The sequence below is a fragment of the Coccomyxa subellipsoidea genome (assembly GCF_000258705.1).
Source record: "Coccomyxa subellipsoidea C-169, whole genome shotgun sequence".
In the NCBI taxonomy this organism is placed as follows: Eukaryota; Viridiplantae; Chlorophyta; class Trebouxiophyceae; family Coccomyxaceae; genus Coccomyxa; species Coccomyxa subellipsoidea.
In genome coordinates this window covers 2259357-2283913 of record NW_005178040.1, presented here as the reverse complement: position 1 = coordinate 2283913, position 24557 = coordinate 2259357, and the positions used below count along the sequence as shown (strand labels likewise).

Sequence of the window (24557 nt, the reverse complement as noted above, 5' to 3'; positions counted from 1 at the left end):
CTCGCAAGAGGGCCTGATCATCTGAGCAGAACCTTGACAGCAAACAAGACACACAACAGATCTCTCTGGACATGTCAATATCAGGGCGCGGCGCAGGAAATCTGTGCCCCCTCCCACAACCCTGCTCACCCTGAACCTGAATTTCCGGTGTTTCTCGGGTGATCAGTGACCAGAACATTACTTTGAGACTTCTTACTGTGGGCGGAAATCTCGATTAGGCCCCTTAGTCCTCCGCGCATTTTAGCGCAGCCCCTGTCAAATTCATATCAGCAGCGTAGCGCGTTATCTTTGCTGCAAACGCTTCAGACCTTACAGATCCTGAGACGAGCACCGGTGGCTATCAGAAATACGGCGGCCAGGGACTTGGATGTCTGAGGCTGCTGCACACTCAGTTGCGCACGCCGGGAGCAAACATGCGCGTGGCCACGTCGTGGTTGTGCAGAGACCCGTAGAGCCCCGAGTTGCGCTGCGAGAGCGAATTTGCGCGCCGGATCTGCAGCGGCCGGGCCGGGCCGCCGCGCCGCGGCAGGTGCGCCCACCTGTCGGCCGGATCTTGCGCCGATGTTCCCTCCCCTGCTTCACCGGCAGAAGACACACGCTCAGAGGGTGGGGATGCAGGCTGCCTGGCTGGTGCTCTTGTCCCAACCTTGGTGCCTTATCTGAAAAGGCAGGTGGAATCGGCCGGCAAATTGCTCTGCACAGCAGCAAATTCTTGCATTGGAGCTAGTCTTCAAGGCCGGTAGGGTAAGACTTACCAGAGGGTGGGCTACTAGGGGACATGTGCCTGAAGCAGGAGACTCTGAACAGCAGCAAAGTCACAGTGATGACATGTGTGTAAGGTCAGGGAGGTACGCGGCGGGACCTGTGCGCGAGGGCGGGGCCTGCACGATGGGCGCAGCTTCCAGGTCCGGCGCAGCGTCCTCGTCAGCGGCTTCCGCGGCGGCGGCGGCTTCCGCGGCGGCTTCCGCAGCGGCTCGCGCGATCATCTCCTGCGCCTTGGCAGCCTCCGCCGGCCAGTCCACCATTGCCAGCATCACCGAGCAGATCGCCGCTGCGGTATTTGCACAGTCACCCTCAGCCCCGCGCAAAGCCCCAGCAGCTGCATACCTCTTCCCATCCTGCCTAGGTATGCATGCCACATTCTCCTCCCACACCCAGGCAGCAAGCAAGAACTCCGCTTTGACCACACCTCAAACATACCCTTTGCTGCACAAAAACGATAGTAACTGTTGCGGAGTTTGTTGCGCAGGTCTTCCAAGCCTGACATAGGCACATGGGCAATTCTTCATGGGGTCAGGGAAGAGAAGAGGTCATGACTAATGATGGGATGAGCGCACCGGTGGCGGTGATGCCAGAGAGAACGCCCCACCAGAGGCCCAGCTCCCCCAGGCCCAGGGGGAAGGTGAGTGCGACGGCCGTGACCATGCCGACCGCCCAGAAGCCGGTGAGGTTGACCCAGAGCAGCTGCGGCTGGCGCCCGAGGCCGCGCAGAATGCCCGACACCGTCCCATACACCCCGTCCGGCAGCTGGTACAGCGCCGCCAACACCCTGCGCATGCGCGCGCCAGTCGGTGTTCTGGATTTTTTGGCGGTATTGGCTACGGTTGGCTTCGCCAACGCCTCACTGGCAGGTGTGAACGGCTCCTAAAGCACTGGGCACCACCCCACTTCCAACCTGTCCAATTACAGAGGCTCCATTCAATTGCTGCACTGGGTCGAGAAGTCTGCACACAGCCCCACTGAGCACTGTTTTTGCAGGAAACAGAGGGATCGCAGACAGGTTTCATGGGCAGTTATTGGAGCGGGCCCATTGTGTTGGGCATCGACATGAAGTTCAATGGATCACAAGTGTCTAAAAGTTTGGCAAGTTTGGCAAAGATGTCTATAATCACAACACCATGGATGCTCATGGGGTGGAGGGAAGGGAGGGAACACACGCGATCTTGGAGACGAGGTCGACGACGTCCTTGTCGTTGACGAAGAGGTAGCCCAGTCGGTGGCGGAAGCCGAAGATGAGCGAGCACGACACCACCTCAAACGCCATGCACAGCGCTATGCACACATAGCCTGCACCATGCACGCATCCAAATCAAACTATGTCGGGTGTCCAGTGCATCCCTTGGAATCACCTTATTTGGATGCCAGAAAAGGTCTGCATGGGAGGAGGGTGGGGCAAATTTGGACAGTGCTGCGGTATAAGTGCTGGAAGGCGAGTGGCTGCCGCCAACAAGCGCTGGATGCTAACGCCTGCTAATCACTCAAGGACAGGTATGCACTCCTTCCAAATGCTGCCAAATGCCGTCAACAGCTTGGGGCGGCTGGCTCCAGGACTTGCAGGAATGATCAACAGTGAGGGGTCATTGACACTGTCACTGCCACGAGCATGCAGCAGGCAAGCAGCCACTACAAGCAGCCAGGAAGGGAGGGAACAGCAGTAGTACCGGATCTGCGTGCGGAGGCGTGGTTGCCGGCGCCGAGCATGTTGCCGACGCGGATGGTGGCGGCCGTCGCGATGCCAAAGGGCAGCGCCACGTAGCTGAACTCGCACAGCGTCAGCATCACATTATGCGCATCCACCTGCACCGTGCCTGGCGACACACAGACGACCAGACCTCAGCCGCCGCCCGTTGTTGGTTGTTCCATTAATGATTGACCTCTGGTCCCAGTCAGGAGGAATAATGGGGGTAAGAAAATAGAGGACTAGAATATCTGATGCCAAGCCTGGGATGCACGCGACAATGTGGGTGCACCCATGTGACCTTGAAAGATGCTCTGAGTGTGCCTTCCTTGACTTGCAAGCAGCTGCAGAAGGTGCTGCCACTGGCATAGTAAGGCTCTTAAAAGCCCAAGAATCAGCTCCCAGTCCCTTGGCACATCTTGCACACAAACTCTGCGAAGTGAGTGCAGCGTGCTCGGCCGCGCAGGAGAGACACAGGTCATTGTGTGGGGCGTGACTGAGTGAAGCTGTTGGCATGAGAAGAGCGCGCACCGAGAAGGCTGGCGAGAACGTTGGTGATGTCGAAGCTGTTGCCCTCGATCTGCATCATGAGGCCGCCTGGGATAGCCAGCTTAAGGAACTCTGCAAATGTCGCCGGCGCCACCGCATCCGCAAACACCGCCTTTAGGGTCGGCGCTACGTAGGGTACCTCCGGCACTGGCGCGCTCACAGCGCCGCCTGCAGAGACAAGTCGCATTTTCTCTAGATTACGAAATTAGTGCAAAATTCTCATGCACTGAGTGCATGCATAAATACAGCAGACGTCGCTTGTTTCTGGCCAGCAATGTGATTCTGTGCTGCTACAAAGGCCTGCAGCAAGGATGTGCTGAGTGGCTCACATGCCTCAATGCATTTTCCCGTGGCCATTTTAACAACATGTATAGATGTCAATGAAGCACAATGTCTGCATGCAATGAGAATAAGCCCCGAGCAGGTGAAAAGGAATCCGCGGCTGTGAGGCTTACCAGATGTTTGGTGCTGCAGGGCGGAGTTCACGGGAAAGGGAGGGAGCGGGCTGTTTGGAGAACCATTGCGGTACTCGTGATGGGAGCTCTCCTGCATGCAGCCAAACTTTGTTCTCATTGTGCCATTGCTGGCTCTCACGGTCTTCTCTCAAGGCAATCTCTGCTGCAATATTGTGGAGTATGGGGTCGAAGTCAGAGTCTGGCAGCGCACCTCGTCGTCCTTGTAGGAGTCGAAGGCAGCCTTGATGAGGCTGGTGGTGCTGATGTCATTGTGTGGGTAGGGGACCACGATGGGCTCGCGCTCAAAGGACAGGCACGCCTTGCCCACTGTCAGCACGTTCACTGCACGCAGCAGCACACCATGACCCTTTATCGGCTGTCCATAGCGCAAATGACTGGCTGATAGCTTTTCACTCAAGCATGCAGCATCTGGTTCTTCAAGAGAGAGTGGGCATGCAAGTGTGCCGGCTTCTACCACCTCGAGATGACCAATTCAGAAAGTACTGGACCAGTTGGCAGCTGATCTCGCACCAAACGCCTAGGAAATGTCATCTTGCACCAGGCGCATCAGAGCCAAATTGTCTCAAATTGATTCAGAGTCCCCTAGTCACTCCAGAGCAATACAGCAATGGCATTGGCATGGGGCGCACCCACAAGTAGCAGGAACTGGGCGATGCGCGAAGCTGACTGGGCGTAGGCAGCGCCGGTGAACCCATAGTGGGCCACCAGCACGGCGTTGAAGCCAATGTTAAGGAAGAACATCGAAACTGTCACATATGCTGGGGCCCACATCAGATTCTGCGCCTGCAACGCCTGACACATACCACACACATGGACGCGTGCATAGTCGCTTTGATTTCCTGTTGACACAAGCATGCATGCAATTGTGCATTAACAGGTTACCAATTGAATAGCTGCAACAAGGTGCAGTACCTTCATGATGACGCAGCTCCAGATATAGGGCCACAAGCCTGGGATCATGCCTCTCGTGTACACAGCAACCAACTGCACCACACCCACATTTAAGTGTCAAGCTGAGCCTCATATTGGCAACGGCAAGTGGCAAGTTGATTAACACTACGTTTCTTCTCCCTTGGCGTTGGGTGCCTCAATGTCTGCAGGCTTTTTCAGATGACACATCACGGGCATGCAAGAGAGATATCACCTTTGCTACTTCCACGTCCTGCCTGAACATGTGTATGGCAATTGGCTCGCCAAAGTATAGAGCTGCAGCCATAGGAACCTGCAGCACACCTCATGTGAGAGCTAGATGACCAACCTTCTTTGTTCATGCTATGCACAGCCCCCGCTTCTGCAGATCATCTCAGCTCAATAGTACCACTCACCCCAAAAGCGCTCATCACAATGGCTGCAGTGATGGCCCATGATATCACACCGGCGCGATCGGCTGCGCCATAAGCCTGACTTGCCAATGTGTCCAAAGCTGAGGACACACCCAAGAGAAAATACCAGATTAGGTTGAAGAGCTGCGCAGCAGTGGAAGGCGTATCAGTACTAGTATGCAACTCAATGACACTGAAGCAGCTGAGGGCCCATTCTCAGCCCTTGAAGTTAACTCTGATGAAAAAAATGCAAGATTTGGCATGTCACCGTGAAGCCAATCGCAGCAGCAGCCAAGGCTTCTGCCCCCAAGCTGCCAGCATAGACCTGGTTGGTGACCAGAACCGCCTGCATGCGAAAATTTCAAAAGCCCAATCACAACTCCTAATTGGTAATTGACCGAAAATTCCAAGCAGGATGTAAGTTACTCGTTGAAAGGAGGGCTTGATATGGACTCCACAGGGTGGGGTGCATTGCTTCTGCCCATGACATGATGAAAGGAAGATTCAAAATGCATGGTGCAGAGATAGTCATCTTACCTGTTGAGAGCCGAGTTGTACACAAGCTGGACCAGCTAACGCAATGATCGCAATGAGTTCGTCTTTGAAGATTTGCCAGATCGGGACTTCGTTATCATCGCAATCGGGGCGCCTATCTGAAGACAAAAGGGGCGCACGCAAAGACATGCCTGTTAAAGATGTATCAGATCCAGCTGTGATGGCCTCGACAGGAAGCAAGGATTTTCACAGACAAAAACCTAGGTGGACATCTGAACCCATAGGCATCCTTCGTCTTTCCTGGCCAATACATGAATCCATCCGGATATTACAGCTAGCATCACTGTAGCTGTATCATATTCTGTGCACTCACTCAGCGGCCATCCCTTGATGTCGGAAGTCCTGGCCCATGACACACCTACGAACGTCGGAACGCCTAATTTGGGACACCCATTTCAGTTCTTCGTCTGCCCACTGCTCGCCCTTTTCTTATGTAAATGTTGCGCAAGGCAAGAATGCTCGGGCACGTCGTCAGCAACATGCAGGACTCACAGACAGATGGGCCACGCAGAGAGCACCCACACTGGGCCCATCTGATACGGTACCGTGGCATGCATGCAAATGCATGCAGGCCGGGCTCAGCCGGCAGAGCTGGGCATCAACATCGAGCCGTACGAACCCACCATGGTCATCACCGTAATCATCATTCTGTCCATGATGGTCCATTATTATTACTGTGTTGTCCTAGGCCTGGTCCTGTCTCGCACGTGTGGTGCATTGTGGCATTTGGGGAGGATCGGCTACTATTATGCCCTGTGCATTAATGCAATATATTATATAACACTGGCAAAAATGCATGGCCACTCACTGAGCGGGCCTCAATAGAAAATTTGTAAGCCAGAAACTCCCAAGGATTGTGAGTAATATTCGCAGCATCATGCGCACGATTTCTTTTATCAGCGATTCATGTCGATATTCATTGCCAGCTGATCACACAAATAATCCTACACAGAGACCCTAAATACGCCACAACCTAACTGCACCCGCAGACACACGCTGCAACTCCTCCGTTTCATACGAGACATTCTCTCCGACTTAATGTGCTGTGACAAATGCGCAGCAGCAAACAATAAAACCAGCCCCTCATGCAAAATCTCTCTCGCTCAATAGCACAGGTACAGCGCCTGGAAATGTGTAGCTTTGCGCTGCTGTGGCAACTTCCAGCATGCACAGCACGGCCGTTCTCTGAAGAACCTACTAACAATCACAAGGGGCAAAAACAGCTATAGGACCTTCTAATGTGAGTCTCAAAGACCTGGCACGGGCCAGCAGAGAGTACAGCTGAGGCCCCCTAAGACCTATGAGGAGGGGGCCTCAAAGAAGAGGACGGAGGGCTGGATCTTGCCGAGCTGGCACTTGTGCATGACGGAGTCCCAGGCGCCGACGGCGCTGGTGGTGGCGTCGTCAAACATGATCCACTGGTTGCCCGCGTGCACAAATGCGTGGTAGTGCGCGCCATAGTAGCACACCATGCTGCTCAGCCGGTACAGGTGCTGCCCCTTGGGAAGCCCCAAGTACACCTCCCCGAGATCCAGCGTCTGCGCATGAAATAAACATTCCAAATAAAGACTGCTGCTTCACTTACAGGCAGTGTGTTGCCAAACTCAGACGGATGCCTTGCTGTGCTGGGAGTTGCCGAGCAGACCACGAGGTACAAATACAGGAATGCCGAACGCTCTTCCATGCGCAACAGAGCAAGCAAAAAAATGTCTTGACCTCATTGCTTGCTGACTTGAATAAACCCAACCACAGCTGCGACTGGTCAGAGGCGGCTGCAGGATGGCGGAAGCATTGAACAGAACACATATCCCTATTTCTGCGCTGAGGCTGTTCAAGTACTGGGAAGCAGCAACTCGGCAAAGCAGTAAGTATTGTAAAAAACGCGCACCTCCTGGATGGTGGCCATGGTGGCGCGGATGTCGGCACTAGACTCGGCATGGGACTCCCAGGCGAGCTGGAGGGTGAAGGCGGCGGGCGGCGTTCCCTCCAGGAAGGCCAGCACGGCCTGATCGCGCCCGCACCCGCCCTCGTCCGTGTCGCAGCTCTTCAGCGTCTGCCGCTCCACGCCCCGCAGCGCCTCGCCCTGTACATACAAACAGACACGCACATGCATTAGTCATGCGCCAGAACAGAAGAAGTAAGCAATCTTGCTAACTCTGCCCAAATTCGTCTTGTCTGAATAGACTCAGGGTGGGCGTTGCACAGGGTGTCTTTCTGGGTCAAAGACTCCCAAGCTTAAATCGATTCAGACCAGAACACGTGTTCACTTGTGAGAGTAAGAGATGCAAGATGGGCGGCAGAGAGGTCTACGACAGGCCAGCCTGCAGTGCTGTCAACCCCTGGCATATAAGCAAGAACAAATCCCACCAAGGGGTTCCATAAAGCTCTCCACAACTCCTGCCAAGTTGATGCAAGAGGCCCGATCCCGCTATCAGCATGCAAAGAGGCGTGACCTTGATGGGCAGTCCTCAGAAGAGATTCTGCAATCCCTTGGCCTGAGACTGGGCGCACCAGGGTGGGGGAGGCCTCGCCGGGCTCGAGGGAGAGCGCCTGGAAGCGCAGCGCCGTTGTGGACACGTTGTAGAAGGACTGCGTGTAGGCCGCCTCGTGCGTGTCCCGGCCGCAGCTGCCGCAGTGCACCACCTCGCGCACGCGCAGCCCAAACACCGAGTCCACCAGCTCAGCGCCACCCGGGACGGCGCCCAGGCTGTCGTATACCGCGTTCAGCACCTCCGCCGCATCGCTCATCTCCCCTGTCACCCGAATAAGGCAGCTTCAGTGCTCGGGCCCCGAGTGCTTCAGGCAAGCACTCACTGGCCGCAATATTCCAAGAAGCAGACGTAGAGAAAACTTGTTTTCACCAGATAAGAGGTTCACATCACCCAAGGGCAAGAAACCCATACAGGATTCCAATCCCTTACTTTGACTACCTCTCGAGAGGAACACCATTTTTTTGGCAGAGACGTCAAAGTCCTGTTCTTCAGAGCTGCTGGCGGAGCATTCCGAAGATGGGCAACCACCCACAAAGGATTGCAACTCCAGAGATGCTCCGGAGATCCAAGCGTGGGATCAAACGGGCGGAGGTGCGCACCGATGGAGAAGAGGCGGGAGTCGAGGTCGTGCAGCGCCTCGCGCAGCGCGTTGGGCGCGACGGCCTCCGTGCGGGCGGCCCCCGGCACGGTGCGGCGCTGGTCCTCCTCCTTGGCAAATGCTATGAACAGCCCCAGCAGCTCCCACACCACTGGCACCTCCTGCGCGCAGCGCATCAACCTCTTGTCAGGGCTGACTTTGCTCGCCTCAAGGTGCTTGTCTTGAACGCTCACAGCAAGCTATCATTGATTCTTGAAGGAATGTGACCACCTGCGCTTGGCAGGCCACATGCAGACAGCCACCTCTTGCAACAATCTCTGGTGAGATTCCGCAAAGGAAGGTTGTCAAGGTAGGCACCACAGGGAAGCAGCATGGCGCATATCTTTTGCAAACTGACGACAGCAGTGCTCAGTGACAGAATTGCCAAGTACCAAGGCACAAGTGGAAGGCTGTTCACGTTGACAATGCAGTACAGGCGTTGCTCAAGTGCAGGCGTTGACCAGTGAGAGAGAGATTTGCATCGGGTATGGGGATTGACCCACCTGCAGCTGCTGGGGGTCCAGGCGGGAGAGCAGGCCGGAGCGGAAGGAGCGGCAGTGCCAGAGGCACTGCACGATGACGTTGAGGAAGCAGTTGTACTCGCCCGTCTGGTTCTGCAGCCCCGGAGTGGCCACGCCCATCAGTGCCAGCCGCGGCTGGCCGGCCTCGACCGCCCTCACCGCGTCGTGCAGCGGCCCAAGCCGCTCCTTGGAGTCCTGCAGGCTTGCCTGCGCGCAGGTGCACTCATCGCATCAGAACAACAGGTGAAAAAGAACGAAGATAAGGGGCTCAAGAAAAAGAAACAGCATAAGAACAAGTTATCTTCGGATTCAGGAGGTGCGTCTCATGTTGGCACGAGAACAAGCCGAACGTCACGTTGGCAAATTGGAGTTGTTTTGCATGTCAGGCCACACCAATGAAGTATAGACCATCGCTGCTGGAAATCCTGCTAAGGGACCTACAGATGAAGTTGACATGCCCACCTTACAACTTGGGCATGACATGCAGATGCTTTGTTCCACCATCAACATTCTTCTTCATCAGCACAGGTACACTCTTCACAATGAGAGATGCTGCCCATGGAAGTTTGGCACGCTTGCCTGGATCGCAGCCTTCAGGCCTTCCTCGTCCTCCTCATCTCTCTCCTCTGTCTCCTCCTCTTCTGACTCAGACATCTGCTCCTCGGTGTGGACCGCTAAGTAGGGCGCCCTCTCCGCAGCACTCGCCTGAGGACACACCATCGCCAGTATTCAGGTAAATGGTATGTCTTGAGCATAATTATCAAGCAATTCAGGCCCTCAAAGTAGGTGCACTTGCACGCAGGCGTCCCACCAGACACAATCCATAACAGATAATCTTGTCTGCCTGTCAAGCGCAGAAGCAGATGCAAATGAAGTGCGCCCGGACCTTAAGGCCAGCAGGCGAGGTTGGCGGCCAGGCATGTGGGCCGATCCTGCTGGGACTGGGTTGTGGCCTGGCCGGGCTTGAGGCAGCACTGGGAGGCGCGCTGTATTCAAAAACCGCTGGCCCAAGGGGCTTACGCCACGCGCCCTTCTGCATCTGCAACGCCGGCTCAACACCTGCACAAAACCAGCCATGTCTAAGGTCCATTTTAGCAGACAGCGCCTTCCAATAAGGGCCTCAGCATATGGTTGGGTGGGTCACGTTGCACTGTCCAAGCTCTGAAGATGTGGCCTCACAAAGGGAAAGGAGATAGGCGGAGGGAGGGGACTGACCTGCATTCTGCCAGTGCACGTGCTGCTGGCTCCTGGGTGGGGACTCACGCTCGTCATATTCCCCCTCAGGCTCAGCCTTTCGCTGGCTGGCAACGTGGAATATCCCAGGCGCAGGCTGTGACATCACTCTGGGCTGCTGCTGCTGCTGCTGCTGCTGGGCCGGTTTTGGTTCGCCAACACCCAGCAAGCCCAGCAGGAACTCATGGCTGTCCGGCTCCTGCGGCTGTGGCGGCTGCTGCAGCTGCGGAGGTGCGCTGGCGACCCCCCCGGTGGGCCGCTGCTGCGCTCCATGGGGGGACCAGGCATGCGGCAAGGGGATCCCTGGTGGGGACTGGGCCCCTAGAGGCTGCGGCGGGAAGCCCGGCGGACCGGAGGATGCCTTGGTGCCGTCATTGCTGACGCTGAAGACTCGCATGGCTGCCTCCACGTCGGCCTGCTTGCGCGCGGCAGCCTCGTCCAGCGGGTAGAGGAAGCCGGGCGGCAGCCGCCGCGCAGCTGCGGAGGGAGGTGCCGCTGGAGCCGCCGGGAAGAGGCCGGGAGGTGGCATGCGCATGACAAAGGGGTTGTATCCCACGGGGTTTCCTGCTGCGTGTGCCTCGGGCGCGCTGGCACGCCACGGCGCTGCCAGCGGTGCGGCCGGTGCTGGCAGGGTGTCAGACAGGCTCTGCATACTGCCCGGTAGCAGCTCCGGCGGTATTGCGTTGCTTGCCGCGGTGTCCATGCGCGTGGGCGCGCTGGGGAAGAGGCGCTGGGGGCTCTGCGGCGGGAAGAAGGGCCCTCCCAGCGTTGTTGCCAGTCCCTGCGGCTGCGGCCGGCTCGAGCCGCCCAGCCCGAGCCCACCTGTTTCGCAGGAGATCAAACAGCGTTTAGTCAACTACTATGAATGGTCAGATGCCTTATGAAGATGTTGGACGCCAGCAGAATTGTATTGCATGTGGCAGCAGAATATCGGGAGCAAGAAGGTAGCATGCTCACTCTGCACGGAGTCTGCGGTGTCTGACTGGGAGCTGTCGTCGGCGAGGAGCTTCCAGACCCCCTCGCTGGCTTTCACATCCTGGGCAGCCGCCTCGGCAACTTGCTCTTCTTCCGGCTGTTCTGAGAGGGGCGGCCGCGGCTGCCCACCTGCAGAGGCAGCCCCTGGCCAGGTGGCAGGCCGGCTTGGCATGGGGGCAGGCACCGCCTGCGCACTCGCTGGCTTCTGCTGCTGCTCCTGCAACACCGCGGGCCATCTTCAGAATGTGGCAGCTGACCCGCATGCTGAAGCTGTCAATTGCGTTCCTTCTCACAAGATTCCAACAGAGTGCCCATTGCCAGTCCTGATGGCTACATGAGCGACCATTTAACATGAATCGATACACTAAGGTGCCCTGTCATGGATACATGCAGACGATGCAACGGGGAGAGGAATGGCGGAAGCACCTGGCTGGCTCCCTTCTTCAGTGCCGCAGCCCAGTTGGCAGGGGCTGGCGCAGCGGGCGCTGCCTTGGCTGGCAGCCTGCGGGCCATTCAGTGTGCTCAGAAAAGAGGGCGTCACGTCCTTTTCACATATCCTCCGTCAACTGATGACATCACCTTGCCAGTGCATTGCAAAAATCCATGCAACCAGGCCATTGGCAGTCATGTTGGTAATCGCTTAAGCGCCCCCAATATCTGTAACCAACCTAGAAGTATGGATTGTACAAGATTGTGCCAAGATGAGTGCTCCAGAGAACTGCAGCGGAGCTCACCTGTCTGTGGGGCCTGCCGCTGACGTGGGCAGCTGTGATGCGGCGGGCTTCTGCGCTGCTGCTGGCTTCTGCACCTCCAGGGCATTCTTCACCAGCTTCACCGCAGCCTCCACCGGCCCCTTCTTGTAGATCTCCTCCAGCTCCCATGAGATGTGGCTCGGCACCCGGGGGCACTTGGGCAGCCTGAAAGCAAATTGTTTTGAGCGCCCAGCAAAATGGATGTCAGGCAGCAAAAGAGGTATTATTGAGGGGAACGGCCCACGCAATAGCACACTGTGACATCCTCAGAACAACCACACCAGCTGCAGAGAAATATTAAGAATTCCTCTTTGTAGTGCTGCCCCATGCAAACCATGCGCTTTGTCAGCCACCCAAACCGTGCAGCCACATCTTCAGTGAAGGACGTCAATACTTTCTCAAACACTACAGATGGGGCCCGGAGGGGGGGGGGGGGGATGCTCAGTGGGTGCAGGATTTGCCCCAATTACATGGCTCACCAGTGGCCCGTCCGCCTGCACATGCGGCAGCCCATGGCCATCTCCACGATCTTCCTGGCATGCCGCAGGTCTCCGTCCTTGTAAGCCCGCTGCAGCTGACCAAAAGTGGACTTCCCATCGGGCAGAGCCTTGGGCAGGCGCTCCAGCTCCGGGCACTCGTTGAAGCTGCAGGAGTGCAGAAGGCCTCTCTGTGATTTGCTTTGGTCAGCTACACAGCAGTGCATGGGTCTCGATTGCAGACAGCAGGCAGCAGGTCACAGTGCATGTGTTGCAGTCCAGCTCAGGTCTGCCATGTGCTCGCAAGGGGCAAAACGCCCTGCTTTGTCATGCCCGTGAGACCATGCATGCACAGTTGTTCCTCTGTGGTGGAAATGGCATCCACCGAGGGTCGCCTGTCATGTTAGCCAATCAAAGCAACACATGTTCTGCTCTTAGGTTACCCTCGGCACTCATGAATCCTTCGTGCATCGGGCATCCATTTGAGGATATAAGCTCTGCAGCAGCGATGCGCGCACCTGTGCTTCTTGTTAAGGCAGTGCAGGCAGGCCTGGAACGCGTCAGACACCATGTCGGCGCGCACTTTGATGCCACCCAAGGGTGAGTCTTTGGCCGGCAGCTTCATGGCCTTCCAGAACCCCGGCTTGAGCGGCTGCACCGCCGGCGCAGACGCCTGGGTGGTGCTAGCAGCCCGCGGCCAGGACTGCGCTGCCTGGCTGTCCTGTGGCTCCACCTGGCACATCACGATACTTTTGAGCCCTGTTGCCCAGGAGAAGGTGACACCACATGTTGATGAAGTACTCAGGTAGGCTGATAGGAGAGGGCTTGAGCACATTAAAAAGGACAGCCAGCATTGCAACAAATGCTGAGCGGCCAGCCCATCAGATGCCCCGTCAACTTGCGGACAGGACGTCTCCCTGGCGAGCAGGAAGGGATGTAGATTGATTGCCAGAGAAAGTGATGAAAGGGCTTACTGGCGCAGGTGCAGCGGCTATCTGGAGGACCGGGCGGGGCTGCTGCTGCTGCTTGGCAGCCTCTGCTGCAGCAGCCTCCGCCCCGGCAGCCTCCTCCCTCCAGCTGTGCAGCAGGTCCACTGCAGCGGGCACGTTGCCGGCCTTGCACGCATCCATGATGGAGCTGAAGGGGCCGATCGGAAGGGAGGCCAGCTGCGGGCATTCCTCCACACTGCGCAGCCCGGCACACGATCAGTCAGTGCCCTGACTACCCAAGTACTCATGCCAGGAGTTATGTTTGCTGCATGTTTGCTTGCTGTATCTCCTGGATCCGTTAGACGGCCTCTCCCAGGACATGCAGGCGCCTCATACTTGCAGGTCATCTCGGACGTCCAGATGGGATATATGACATTACTGGATCTTTTCCTGTACTTGAAAACTTGCAAATAGATATCATGCGGGAAAGCCATAGTACTGTAGTACAGGCCACCAAGCTTCCTTGGTGTGCCGCACACTTTCGTTTTTATTCCGGTAAAATGGCATTGCAAAATGAGCCAAGTGGGGGCCAGGAAGCGTGTTGGGGTGCCACCTGTGCTCCTCGGCGCAGAGGGCGCATGTGATGGCCTGCCTATCACAGCTGCCTTGCAGCCATTTGTGGTACACCTGCTCCGGTGTCTGTCCCTTGTAGACAGTGTCGGCGTACGCATGCTCCAGGGCCTTCAGCGTCGCTGCGTCCATGCCCTCCAGCTCTGGGCAGTCAAACAACCTGCACAAGCATATACTCGTCAGGATTTGGCGGGCGTTTGGATCGTATTCTTCTTCACAGCATTGCTCAGGCAAATTGCTTGCACCCCTGGCTCTGGCTGTGTCAGCTCTACAAGAATTTGCTCCACTCCGACCTCACAGGATCATTTCAAAAGCCCTTACGCCACTAAGGTGCGTGAGAAGCTTTGCATGTTGCTGGGTTTGGACGCGTTGAAGAGATGGGGGGTGGGAACATGGCACAGGCACACGCTGCCGTACTTGTGGTTGTCAGCGTCGCAGTGGCAGCAGAAGCGCTTGATGAAGCGCACGTCCTTCACCAGCACAGCGTCCTTTGGGATGGGATGGCTGCGTGGGGTTGTGCGCCCCCAGTAATGGACGATCACATTCAGCGCATAGTGCCGCTTTCTGCTGTGGACGAGCTCCAAGACAGTCTGCAGCTTGTGCGCTGGAATGCCCAGAGTCACGGGGCAGCCCTCCTCCCTGGTCCATCAAGACAAGCATGCTGTCCTCAGCGGACCATTGACAGTAGGCATTTATCAGGCCACGGTGAGGGCTGAAACATGACATGCGTCAGTCTGCTCGCAGAGTGTCTGTGGACGGGCAACGACCATGTCCCCCAAAAAAAGATTGGCTCCGCTGGAGTCTGCTTTCTACATCCAATAGCAGTATCACATGCGCATAGAGAACAGATAAGGCACGGGCGTCCTCTTGCACAGATCATGTATGGGGTGGAAGCAAGGTCTCACCTGTGCCCAGTCTTTTGGCAGAGCTTGCAGAAGCAATCCACCTCTGGCTCGGCGGGTATAGGTGTTGCCTCCTCAGTGGCGGCCGCCGGACCCCCCGTCAGTTCCACCCACCTCGGGCCGAGGTGCTTCGCCAGAAGAGTCTGCACTCTGTTGGGAGTCTCCAGGTAGGCCTGGTTGATGCCAGCCCTGGCATCCAGGTCCAGGTCTGCCAGAGCTGGGCACCTCATGCACCTGACACATGACCGAGAATCAGACATCCTCTCTTGTGTCCTTCCCCTCTTGCACAGCTTCACTCATCAGATATGTCATCAAGGATGCCAGTAGCCCATTGTGTAACGAGGCAAAACGAAGCAGTTGATGGAATGTGGGAGCGAGGCCTTACTTGTGATCCTCAGCCCCACAGTGAAGGCAGTGCCCCACCGCTGCGCCCTTCCCTTTGCCCGGCCTGTCACATTTGCAGTTGATCCCCTATTAGGAACCTCACAACATCGTAGATCACAAAGACGCTCGCCAAAGCGGTGCACACAGTGCCAGCTAGCAATGGATCGGTACCCCACACAATGCAAGCTGACTGGTGTGCTTAGGAGCACAGTAAATGCTTCTATGCAGAGGCAAGCATAAACTCACTTGCCGCTGCTTTTCCTGGAGCCCCTTCCGCCCTCTTGCTCCCTTGCCTCCCGCTCGTGCCCTCTCCTGCTGTCCACCTTGTAGCCCCTTGTCACGGCTGCCCGCTCCGATGCTTCCATGCCCTCCAGAATGGGACAGCTGGCCATGCTGTGCTCTGGATGACCGCAGTGCAGGCAGTGACTGGGGTCCCTGCACAAGCGCACCATTATAATTCTTTGCGCACTCAACCACGATGCTCAGAAAGGCACCCCAAGTGGAGGCATCGAGGGCGGATTAAAGTCAAGTTGAGGCCACACAGGAAGGGAAGCTATTGTGACATGCTTTGCTGGCCAATGATAGCAGGAAGTGTTGCGTACCCAGTTGCACGGGATCGGTACTTGTCCCTCATGCCGTGCTGAGCCGAAGGTGCCTGGTGCGAGGCGCCGCTGGCATCGCCGTTGTCCCTGCAAGCCGTGCCTTAGACAGTCAGGGCCATACATGCATGCCAAGGAGGAGTTTGGGAACCCTGAAACAAGCTGACCCATGCCAACCCTTGCCCAGCAGAGAAAAAAGCATGTTCAGGACCAGCACACTTGCTCCACAATTAGACGGCCACGCCGCAAGCAGCAGCAGAGAGAGGCACCAGGGACCAGACGCGCACCCGTCCCCGAGCGAGGCTGCGCTGTCAGGAGGCGCGCCCTCTGCGCCTTCTGTGGCACCCCTGGACAATCCAGGGGGATTCCCAGAGCGCAGTTTGTCATAGTATGGCACGACGGCGCTGCCGCCGTTGCTGTCTGCTGGGGTGGCGGTCCTGGCGTGGCCGTTGGGCTCGGGGGGTCCCTCTCCCGGGGGGGCCCTGCCGGAGCGCGTGGCCTCCGACCCGCGTCGATCCCTCCCGCTCCGCCGGCCGCTGCTGGGCCGGCCCGGGGGCAGATGCAGCGCCTCGTAGCGCACTGCCTGGCTTGCCCGCTCCACAGGTTTCTCGTCGTCTGCCCGTGCGGCCACTGCTTTGACGGCGTCCGGCTGCCCTTGCGAGCCTGCTGCAGCAGCCCCCATCTATTCAGAACACAAGCAGCATTGGCAAGCGTACCAACAGATGTCAAAATGCACCTTTCTGCATGTTGGCACTCTCTTGGCAGCAGCTGTTCAATTCTCATGTGAGAGCGTTAGGAAGCCTTGCTCTTGAGGTGCGAGCGCCCAGAGAGACAGCACACAGGAGCTCCCAAGGGAGCGCATGTGGGATGGCAAGTGGGGATCACCTTCTGATTCAGCGATCTCGTTCTGCATCTGCTGCCAGGCCTCCTCCTTCCTCCTCAGTTCCTCTTCCTCTTGCCGCTGCTGCTCCCTCTCCCGTTCCTCCTCAGCCTCCCTCTGCACAGCCGTCATGAAACATTAACACATTCATATTGACATGCTCCCCTTTTCACAGTTTCATAGCATGCTGCCGGCCCCAAGATAGGCTATAACAAGCCAAAAGTATCCGTACGTGATCACCCAAGATGCTCTGGTGCATCCTGCAGACTCATCCCAAAAGCAGAATAAAGCAGCTGTTGAAGCCCGCCTCAAAATGCAGCCGCCGTTGCTACAGAATTTTGGTGCGCATGAGGGTGGCAGGGGCAGCACCTGGGCAGCTTCCTCCTGCTCGGCCTTCTCCCTGGCAGCCCGCTCCTCCTCCAGCTTTGCGTTGTTCTTAGCAGCCCCCTTGGACTTCTTGCGCTTCTTCTCCTCCTGCGCAGCCTTCCTCCTCCCCTCTTCTTCCACCTCCCTCAGCAGCTCCTCCTGCATCTTGGTGCTCTCTGCCTCCGCCATCTCTAGCGCCTTCTTCTCCGCAGCCTCCTTTTCCCCTGCAAGTCACACCGCTGGGGATCTGTTCTTGAAACATCAGAATATGGACGATCGACAAATGTGAGAGAAGATGCAAGATCCTGGGGATACTGTGCACCCATGTCACGCACGGACAATCCGCATCACTGGAAAGTGATGTGGAAATGAGCTGTGTGAGACCTTGATGTGGCCTCATGGGGAGGGCTGACACGCCCCCTTCAGCGTGAGCCTCCACAACCAGAGTGGTCTGCCACACATAATAATAGCAACCAGTGGTGAGCAGGTTCTCCTCAATACAGGGCGAGGTATACCGCGGCAACAGCAGCTGGGGTAGCGCTGGTCCTTGGGCTCACTCAAACATGGTGGGTACAGATTGTTGGGAATGAAGTGCATGATGCACAGCCCTTTGGGCGATTGGGACACACCTTCCCATTGCGCCACAAGCCCGTCAAATTTGTCCCTCAGGCAGTGAAGGGCCGCAAACCCGACATGGTTCAGGACGCATGCCTCATTGCGCCGCTCAATGATCCTGCAGAACAGTTGCAAGCGATAAAAGCACTGCAAGGATACGCTCATGCAGCAAAAGAGTGCTCAACATGTGGGCATGATATTTGGCTGCTGCTTCAGCGCTCTATAAAGGACCAAATGCTCAGCACAACAGTGCAATAATCAGGGTGGCTGCTGCTGCATCCTCTGGAGAACGCGCATGCACACCCCAAAGCTTGGGGAAAAGAGTGCTTGCCTGAGTGTCTCCAAGGCAGCCAGCCGAGCACCTGCCATCTGGACGTCCACTAATTGCATGCCATTCATCTCCATTGTCAGGAGGTCCACAAGGATTGCGTTGACTATGTTGCCGAGGCTCCTTGGAAGAGCCTCCTCTCGCCTGCGAGACACCATCATGACACACTTGACAACCAAGGGCATCGCTGGTCTAGGCGCGCTTCTGAGGCTGCCATTGACAACCAGACTATTTTCGCGGATAGGAGATGTAAGTAGGTGAACCACTACAAAGCCACGCAGGAGGGCCACCGGACAATAAAGGAACCATCAGGCAGGAGAGGCACGCACTGGGGACTCCTGATTGCGATGAAAAATTCCTTGACGAGGACTCCGAATTTCGGGAGGGCTGCACAACCCAAAAAGCTGTCAGTTGTTTTTGATTTAGCAGTAAGATGCCTGGCTATTGGACCAGTAAGGACCTGGATTCTCAAATTTGCTTGCATATGTTATCAATTTGCCAAGGGCCTGGATTAGTCTTCTCACCATATGCTGAAAATTGCTCCTGGAGCGCTTCCAAAAGTGGAGACCCCAGGCGCTTTGCAGCCCCCGCTCCTTGGTCGCCCTGTACAGACATGGCAATACTCCTGGTAATGTGACGTCCTCCTTGATGAGATGCCGAGGCAAAACCAATAACTTGATTGACCCTGTAACAATGGGTGTATGAATGGAAGCAAGGGGTTCCGGACATACCGGCTGCACATGGACGAATTTTGTCTCTGGACCTAGCAACCTACACATTGCACACATATGCGATTGATGATCACGAGCGCATCGAGTTTAAATTGAAGCCCCTGTGACTTGATTGACAGTCCACAAAGCATCCAAAAGTCGCCAAGTGCACCCACCCTTGAAACTCTGCCAAATCGAAGATATCCTCCTCAGGGCAGCAGCGCAGGGCGCTCTTCTTCCTGAAAGCAAGCAGGACCTGCTCCCGCTCTGCCACTGCCTTCATTGCCTTGTGGAACTCTGCGGGCGGGCATGAAAGGATCATTAGCAAGGTGCACACAGCCTGTGGCAGATGCAGGTCTCTCTGGAGCATAGGCAGCATGTGCTGTTCTTTGTGGAGCATTGAGAAGAAGATGGATGTCTGAGAAGCTGCGCTTGCCTTCGCTTGTCTTCTCACAGGCCTGCACTGCCATTCCAACGCTGTTCCAGAACTTCTGAGGGGTATCATTGTTTTCCTGCAGTTGGGCACAACGGTGAGGTGCCAACTAGATGCAGCACAGGGTCAAGTTGCAGATGCTCAAGCACCTGAAATTGCAAACCTTCGGTCATTTGTTGCCTGTTGCCTCACAGTGACCCTGACGGGACATGACAAAGTGGACATGCAGATTGCTGGGCCAGGGGGAGGAGCGCTCACCAGCCCTTCTGAGATGCGGTTGAGCAGATCAACGATGACCTGCAGGTAGGTCCTGTGGTGCAGGAGCATCTCGTCTGCATGAAAGCGGCAGAGGATCGCCTGCGGTCGAAAAAGCAGATGAGCCACCCCCCAAAATCGGGCACAAGTTCCACAGAAAAATTTGCCGGTACCATCTTCCAGGCAACAGGCTGGGCCCTGACCTGGTCAATACACCCCATACACCGCCGCAGCAATGCCAGGATGTCCTCTCTGTCCAACTCCTCCTGCTGAAACGAGGGCATCGGAGGGATCTTGGTCTTGCTGTCAGGATACAGGGCACCCACAAAGTCCTTCATCAACTCCCCCTGCTCCTGCTCCTGCGCCATGCATATGTGACGTGACCATCATTTTCTCATTCTGGCCATTCATATCACCTCAAAAAGGTATGAGTCACAGGAAGGACAACACCGCGCCGGGTCTTGCAGCTCAGCATTTGAAGCCCAATCATGAGCTTGTTACAGCGTGAAACGCAGAGAAACATGCCAAGGGAGAGGAAAGATGGTGCCGCACATCAGGATAACCCTTGATGTGGTCGACGGGTGGTGAGCGTCGGCTGATTGAGCCCAACAGAGAGTTTGCATAGGCCATTTCGCGCCCAAGGGTCTCTGGTTGGCAGCGCAGATGGTTGATAACCACATTTGGGTCGTCCAGCTCCAGTGCGGACACCTGCAGACATCAACTGTTGTGAGCCATCACTCAAGCGCCTGTGAGTGGGCAGCTTCCCTTATACGAGCAAAAGACGTGCTTTCCTTTGCCGGGCTGTTCTGTCAGGAAGGCTCCAAGGTAGAGTCAGTGATGCAGTTTGCAACGCTGGTGCCAGAGCAGGTACAGAGGGATGAGTAGTCGTTGTCACGCACAGGAGAAGAGCGCGGTGCGTGCCTTGTGAAGCATCGACCGCGCGTTGGCATAGTCTTTCAGCAGGTGCTGGCACAGGCCCAGCTGCATGCACACCGTATCTGCGAGCATTTCGACTGCGCCATCGCTCAGGCTGCCCAGGTGCTCCCAGCACAAGGAATGGACCGATACACACTCATCGTCCTGCACACCAGCCGGCAGAATTAGTGCGATCACAACTTTGGCGAGCGGGCTCACAATATTAGCGATCCTGTCGGGCCTTGCTCTGCGCACCTTTCTGTTCAACAGCAAGTACAGAGCGATCTGGTACACAAAGCCACTGGTCAGCAGCTTGTTCCGCTGCAGGATCCAGAGCCCGTCCAGGATCACGTCCAGAAACTGCTGCTTGGCACTTTGGTCCTCTTTGACCTGCGCAGAGACAACTCATATAGTGCACATTGCATCCTCGATGGTGCATACAAATACCCAAGAGCACATCTGAATGCAAAACTTCACCGAACCCACCCGGCAGAGATCAGGATCCTTGATGAGGGCAAGAGAGCTGGCCACGGGCTCATCTGCATCCGGGCCCAGGAAGTGGCAGGCGAATCTGTTGGTGTCCTCCCATCTCGATTGCAGCCTCATCTGCAACATCAGCAGTACATGTAGCGCTTAGGTAGGAGGACCAAGCGAATATGCCGGCACTCAGTATTGTCACGCATGCATGCATTGTCGAATTGTGAGCTTATAAAAGCTTGCAACAATTTATGAATGGGAGCGACGCACCAGGACCCGCTTCCAGCTACTCTCACTCCTCTCCTCTGCCAAGTTGCTGAGAGCCCCCTCCATTGCCAGCACCAGCATCTCATCGCCAGGCTCAAACTGCGCAGAAGTGCACTGCAGCAGGCTGAGGCGGCCGTAGCACTGGATGAGCTCCAGGAGCTGCCAGCCCCGGCACTTCAACCTAGTCTCGCCCTCCTCACTGATCTCCCTCCCCTGCAGATTATTGTCACGCCTCATCTTTCTGGAGACCGCCAAACTCCCCATGCATGCAAGAGCAATTGTTCGGTTGGGTCTGGTGGGTTTTCGGTCAGGAAATGCTGCAAAGGACGCGCAGAAAGGGGACTAGGACACACCCTGTCCGTCAGCATGACTCTTGTCTGCATTCCCACGTCCTGGAAGCGGATGTCAGGAGCGGTGTCAGAGTCCACGGCAGCTTGAAATTCTGCGGCAGCCCAAAAGGGGGTAAGATTGGCATACATGACAAGGAAAAGCCAAATAAAATGCCAGTCAGAGATCCAGTATATGATTGCAAACCATCATGCGGCAGTCAGTCCTCAATCGACTCGTTTACAGGGCTGCAAATAGGAAGCACACCTGCGGTAGCCAGCTCCTGTCTCACGCGGTCCAAGTGTTGTTTGAGGCGCCTGGAAGTCTCCTGATGTGCACCACATGACTCAGAACGCCATGCCTGACAGGACTTACTTTCCCTTCCCAAAGCCGTCTACAGAGAGGTGTCATGGGCACGCACGCCTTGAAGGGCAGAGGAGCGCTTACCCAACGGGACCTGACATCCTGCAGGGCAGGTATATGTGCGCTCAAGACCCTGCAAGCAGGCACAACCCCCATTAAGATTCCCTGAGGTCATCGACCTAGGCCCTTCCAATGTGTCCTGTCCTGCACTGCGCTGCACTCTTCTACACTGCACCAAAACCGCCTCACTAGGATCCATGCAAAAGTACAAGCTGGGCCCAAATGCACTGTGCAGGGGTGACCTAGCCAATATTTTGGCCCCTGTGCTAGAGAATGGCTGATGGCACACGCACCCAGCCTTGTATGCTTTTGTTAGCGCCTCGCTGAGATCCGCGCTGGCATCATGCATGAGTGCGTCTCGGCCGTTCACAGGCAGCATGGGTATCGATGATTGCTGCCCTGAGGTGGATGCCTGGCCACTGGTACTGGGCTCCTCAAGGAGTTCGGTGGGCAAGTCCCCAATATACACAAAGCCATCCCCATTCAGCACCTGCAGCACATCACAACCTTGTCACGCGCAGAAGATGCCACTAAGGTGTCCCCTCTTTTTTGTGGTCTCTTTGCCTTGAAATCTTGAGGAAGTCATGCAACTTCTCGGAACAGCAGAGACAGAAGTGCGGCATCGACACGCCCATGTAATTGACTCAGCGCACAAGTATAATTATTATTATCATTATTACTACAGCTTTCAGTCCTTAGGACTAGGTACGTTGAGCAACACATGAAATATAGCATTCCGGCCTTCTCGATTCTTGCATTCTTTCCACTAGTAATATCATGCCTGATCACAGCGCACAATAGCAGCAGCCTTAAGTGTCAACAGCACACCCCGATGGAGGCCCACCTGTTTGCTGCGTTCTGCTATTGCGTCGTCCGTGGGCCCATCTTCTCCAGAGTGATCCCTCAGCTGTCTCTGGAGCTGCAAGCACAGAAAGGTACACAATCTAAATACCTGCTGACTACTTGATGGGAATGCTGTGGACAGCACCGCCAATATAAGCTGTTGCAGGACAAGGAAAATGATTGTCAATGTGCGGGTCATGGGCCTCACAAAGCTGTCTTTTCTGTTCCGCAGCACCAACCCTCGCAGGTGGTCACTGTAGGTTACTGGGTGCGCCAAGGCCCCATTGCGAACGTCAAGGATCCCATATGGCATCCCTTCGTTCTCCACCCAGAACTTCAGCGCATCTCTCCCCTGCACAGACAGAATGAAGAGCCGACAACTCTCAGCACATGATACAGGGACAGAGGTCAGCCCCGACAACTCACAGCAGCCGCCCTGCCTCCGCAGTGTGCTGAGACTTCCAGAGGAAGTGCAGCAATTCAACATGAAGGCAGCGCAAAGCTCACCGTCAGCTCTCCATCCTTATCAGGTTCCTCCAGCCTCTTCTCCAACTCGTCCACAGGGACAGTCAGCAGGCGGGACACCACAGCCTGCAAACACACAGAGTGCAAGAATGTTACCTTTCTGTCTCTTTGAATCCCTACCTGCACGATGAGACGAAGGTACATTTTGGGTGCACGGAAGTGATAGGAAGGCAGGGCAAGAATCCATTTCCCCACCTTGCCCCTCTCCTTCAGCATCTCATCCACCAGAGAGAGCACCTGCGCCATGATGGAAGCTTTTTCAGCTTGCTTTAGTGGCTCCTACTTTCCTCTTTCCTGACTTCAAACGCTCACCAAAAAGTGAAAATCTCCCGAGCACCCTGGTGAAAATGTTCTTCAATGACATGTGAGTGGAGCCCCTCAGGCGCATGCCTTGTCAAGCATAGATGCAGACGCCTTCTGTTGGAGCTTCTTCCCACCCAATTTTCCACGTTGGCTCTCCTGCCTCAACTTGGCACCCTTTGCCACTTGGGCTGCCTCCTCTTGCTCCTCTTTGAGCTGCACACATTTACAACATTCGTACTCACCATAAGATACTACACGATGTGGCACAGCGATCTTGTCACTTCCAGGCTCCAGCATGCTGGGACACTGAACAAAACAAGGACAACCAACCTGCGAAATCATCGCAAGTCACATGCTGAAACAAACGCTCTCATTCAGTTGCAGTTCCTTGCTCGCTGAACCAGGATCATCAGCCAGGACATGAGGCTGACTCGGAATTAGTCTGAGGTCGGACCTTCTTGGGATGTACAAGGCGATCCTGAAAGTAGTTTTGGCAGACTGCCATTGCCTTGCTTTGCCAGTCTGCCGGGCGGATCAGCGAATTCGAGTTCACAAGCTCTGACAGCAGCATGCCCGCCATTTCGTCCTTCATCTGCACCTTGTTGAGCTCGATATGCAGCTTCATGACTCTCAATGCATCAGACAGCTTCCGCTTGCACCGCTGCTCCTTGGTTGTCCCCTCAACCTGACATGCATGCAGCTGCAGGTGAGAATTTCTTTGAGTGTCTGCTTCAGGCTCTGCATCTTCCAGATTATGCGGCAACGCATTCTTGACCTCTATGATGCCATGGCACGGCAGGGTGACAAACCAGGGAACCTGAGATCTAGGATCCAGGAGAATGCACACTCATGCAACCAGACAATACGCAACAAAAAAGCGATCAAGTGCTGCGCAACGCGGTCCTCACCAGGTCACATGGCAGCATAAAGCTTCTGTACTCCCTAATTGACAGAAGCTCCAGGCCTGGATCAATCCATTCTTGAGCTGCCATGCACCTGG

General features: G+C 56.0%; 2 protein-coding genes across 2 annotated transcripts; both read right to left on the bottom strand.

Moving 5' to 3' along the window:
- Nucleotides 1–388: 388 nt before the first annotated feature.
- On the bottom strand, nucleotides 389–5157 carry COCSUDRAFT_61075 (mate-domain-containing protein; the record flags this gene model as incomplete). Its single annotated transcript, XM_005650567.1, has 12 exons — nucleotides 389–573; nucleotides 863–1051; nucleotides 1338–1549; nucleotides 1938–2067; nucleotides 2442–2588; nucleotides 2990–3175; nucleotides 3463–3553; nucleotides 3674–3804; nucleotides 4113–4275; nucleotides 4396–4467; nucleotides 4628–4705; nucleotides 5074–5157. The coding sequence occupies 12 exons, from the start codon at nucleotides 5155–5157 to the stop codon at nucleotides 389–391; spliced, it is 1668 nt and encodes a 555-aa protein (XP_005650624.1).
- A 1501-nt stretch (nucleotides 5158–6658) lies between these two features.
- Nucleotides 6659–24182, bottom strand: COCSUDRAFT_61074 (hypothetical protein; the record flags this gene model as incomplete). The annotated part of the gene is made up of 42 exons (XM_005650566.1): nucleotides 6659–6898; nucleotides 7249–7443; nucleotides 7872–8113; nucleotides 8452–8611; nucleotides 8993–9217; nucleotides 9584–9715; nucleotides 9897–10069; nucleotides 10226–11065; nucleotides 11201–11435; nucleotides 11645–11720; nucleotides 11953–12135; nucleotides 12450–12614; nucleotides 12965–13179; nucleotides 13421–13631; nucleotides 13989–14165; nucleotides 14423–14644; nucleotides 14911–15141; nucleotides 15538–15726; nucleotides 15894–15980; nucleotides 16178–16553; nucleotides 16776–16887; nucleotides 17140–17360; nucleotides 18114–18223; nucleotides 18409–18466; nucleotides 18604–18682; nucleotides 18962–19129; nucleotides 19481–19579; nucleotides 19681–19836; nucleotides 20030–20185; nucleotides 20471–20557; nucleotides 20648–20782; nucleotides 20879–20998; nucleotides 21140–21349; nucleotides 21490–21578; nucleotides 21731–21791; nucleotides 21911–21959; nucleotides 22180–22376; nucleotides 22731–22805; nucleotides 22995–23081; nucleotides 23237–23320; nucleotides 23450–23491; nucleotides 24012–24182. The coding sequence occupies 42 exons, from the start codon at nucleotides 24180–24182 to the stop codon at nucleotides 6659–6661; spliced, it is 7140 nt and encodes a 2379-aa protein (XP_005650623.1).
- Nucleotides 24183–24557: the final 375 nt, after the last annotated feature.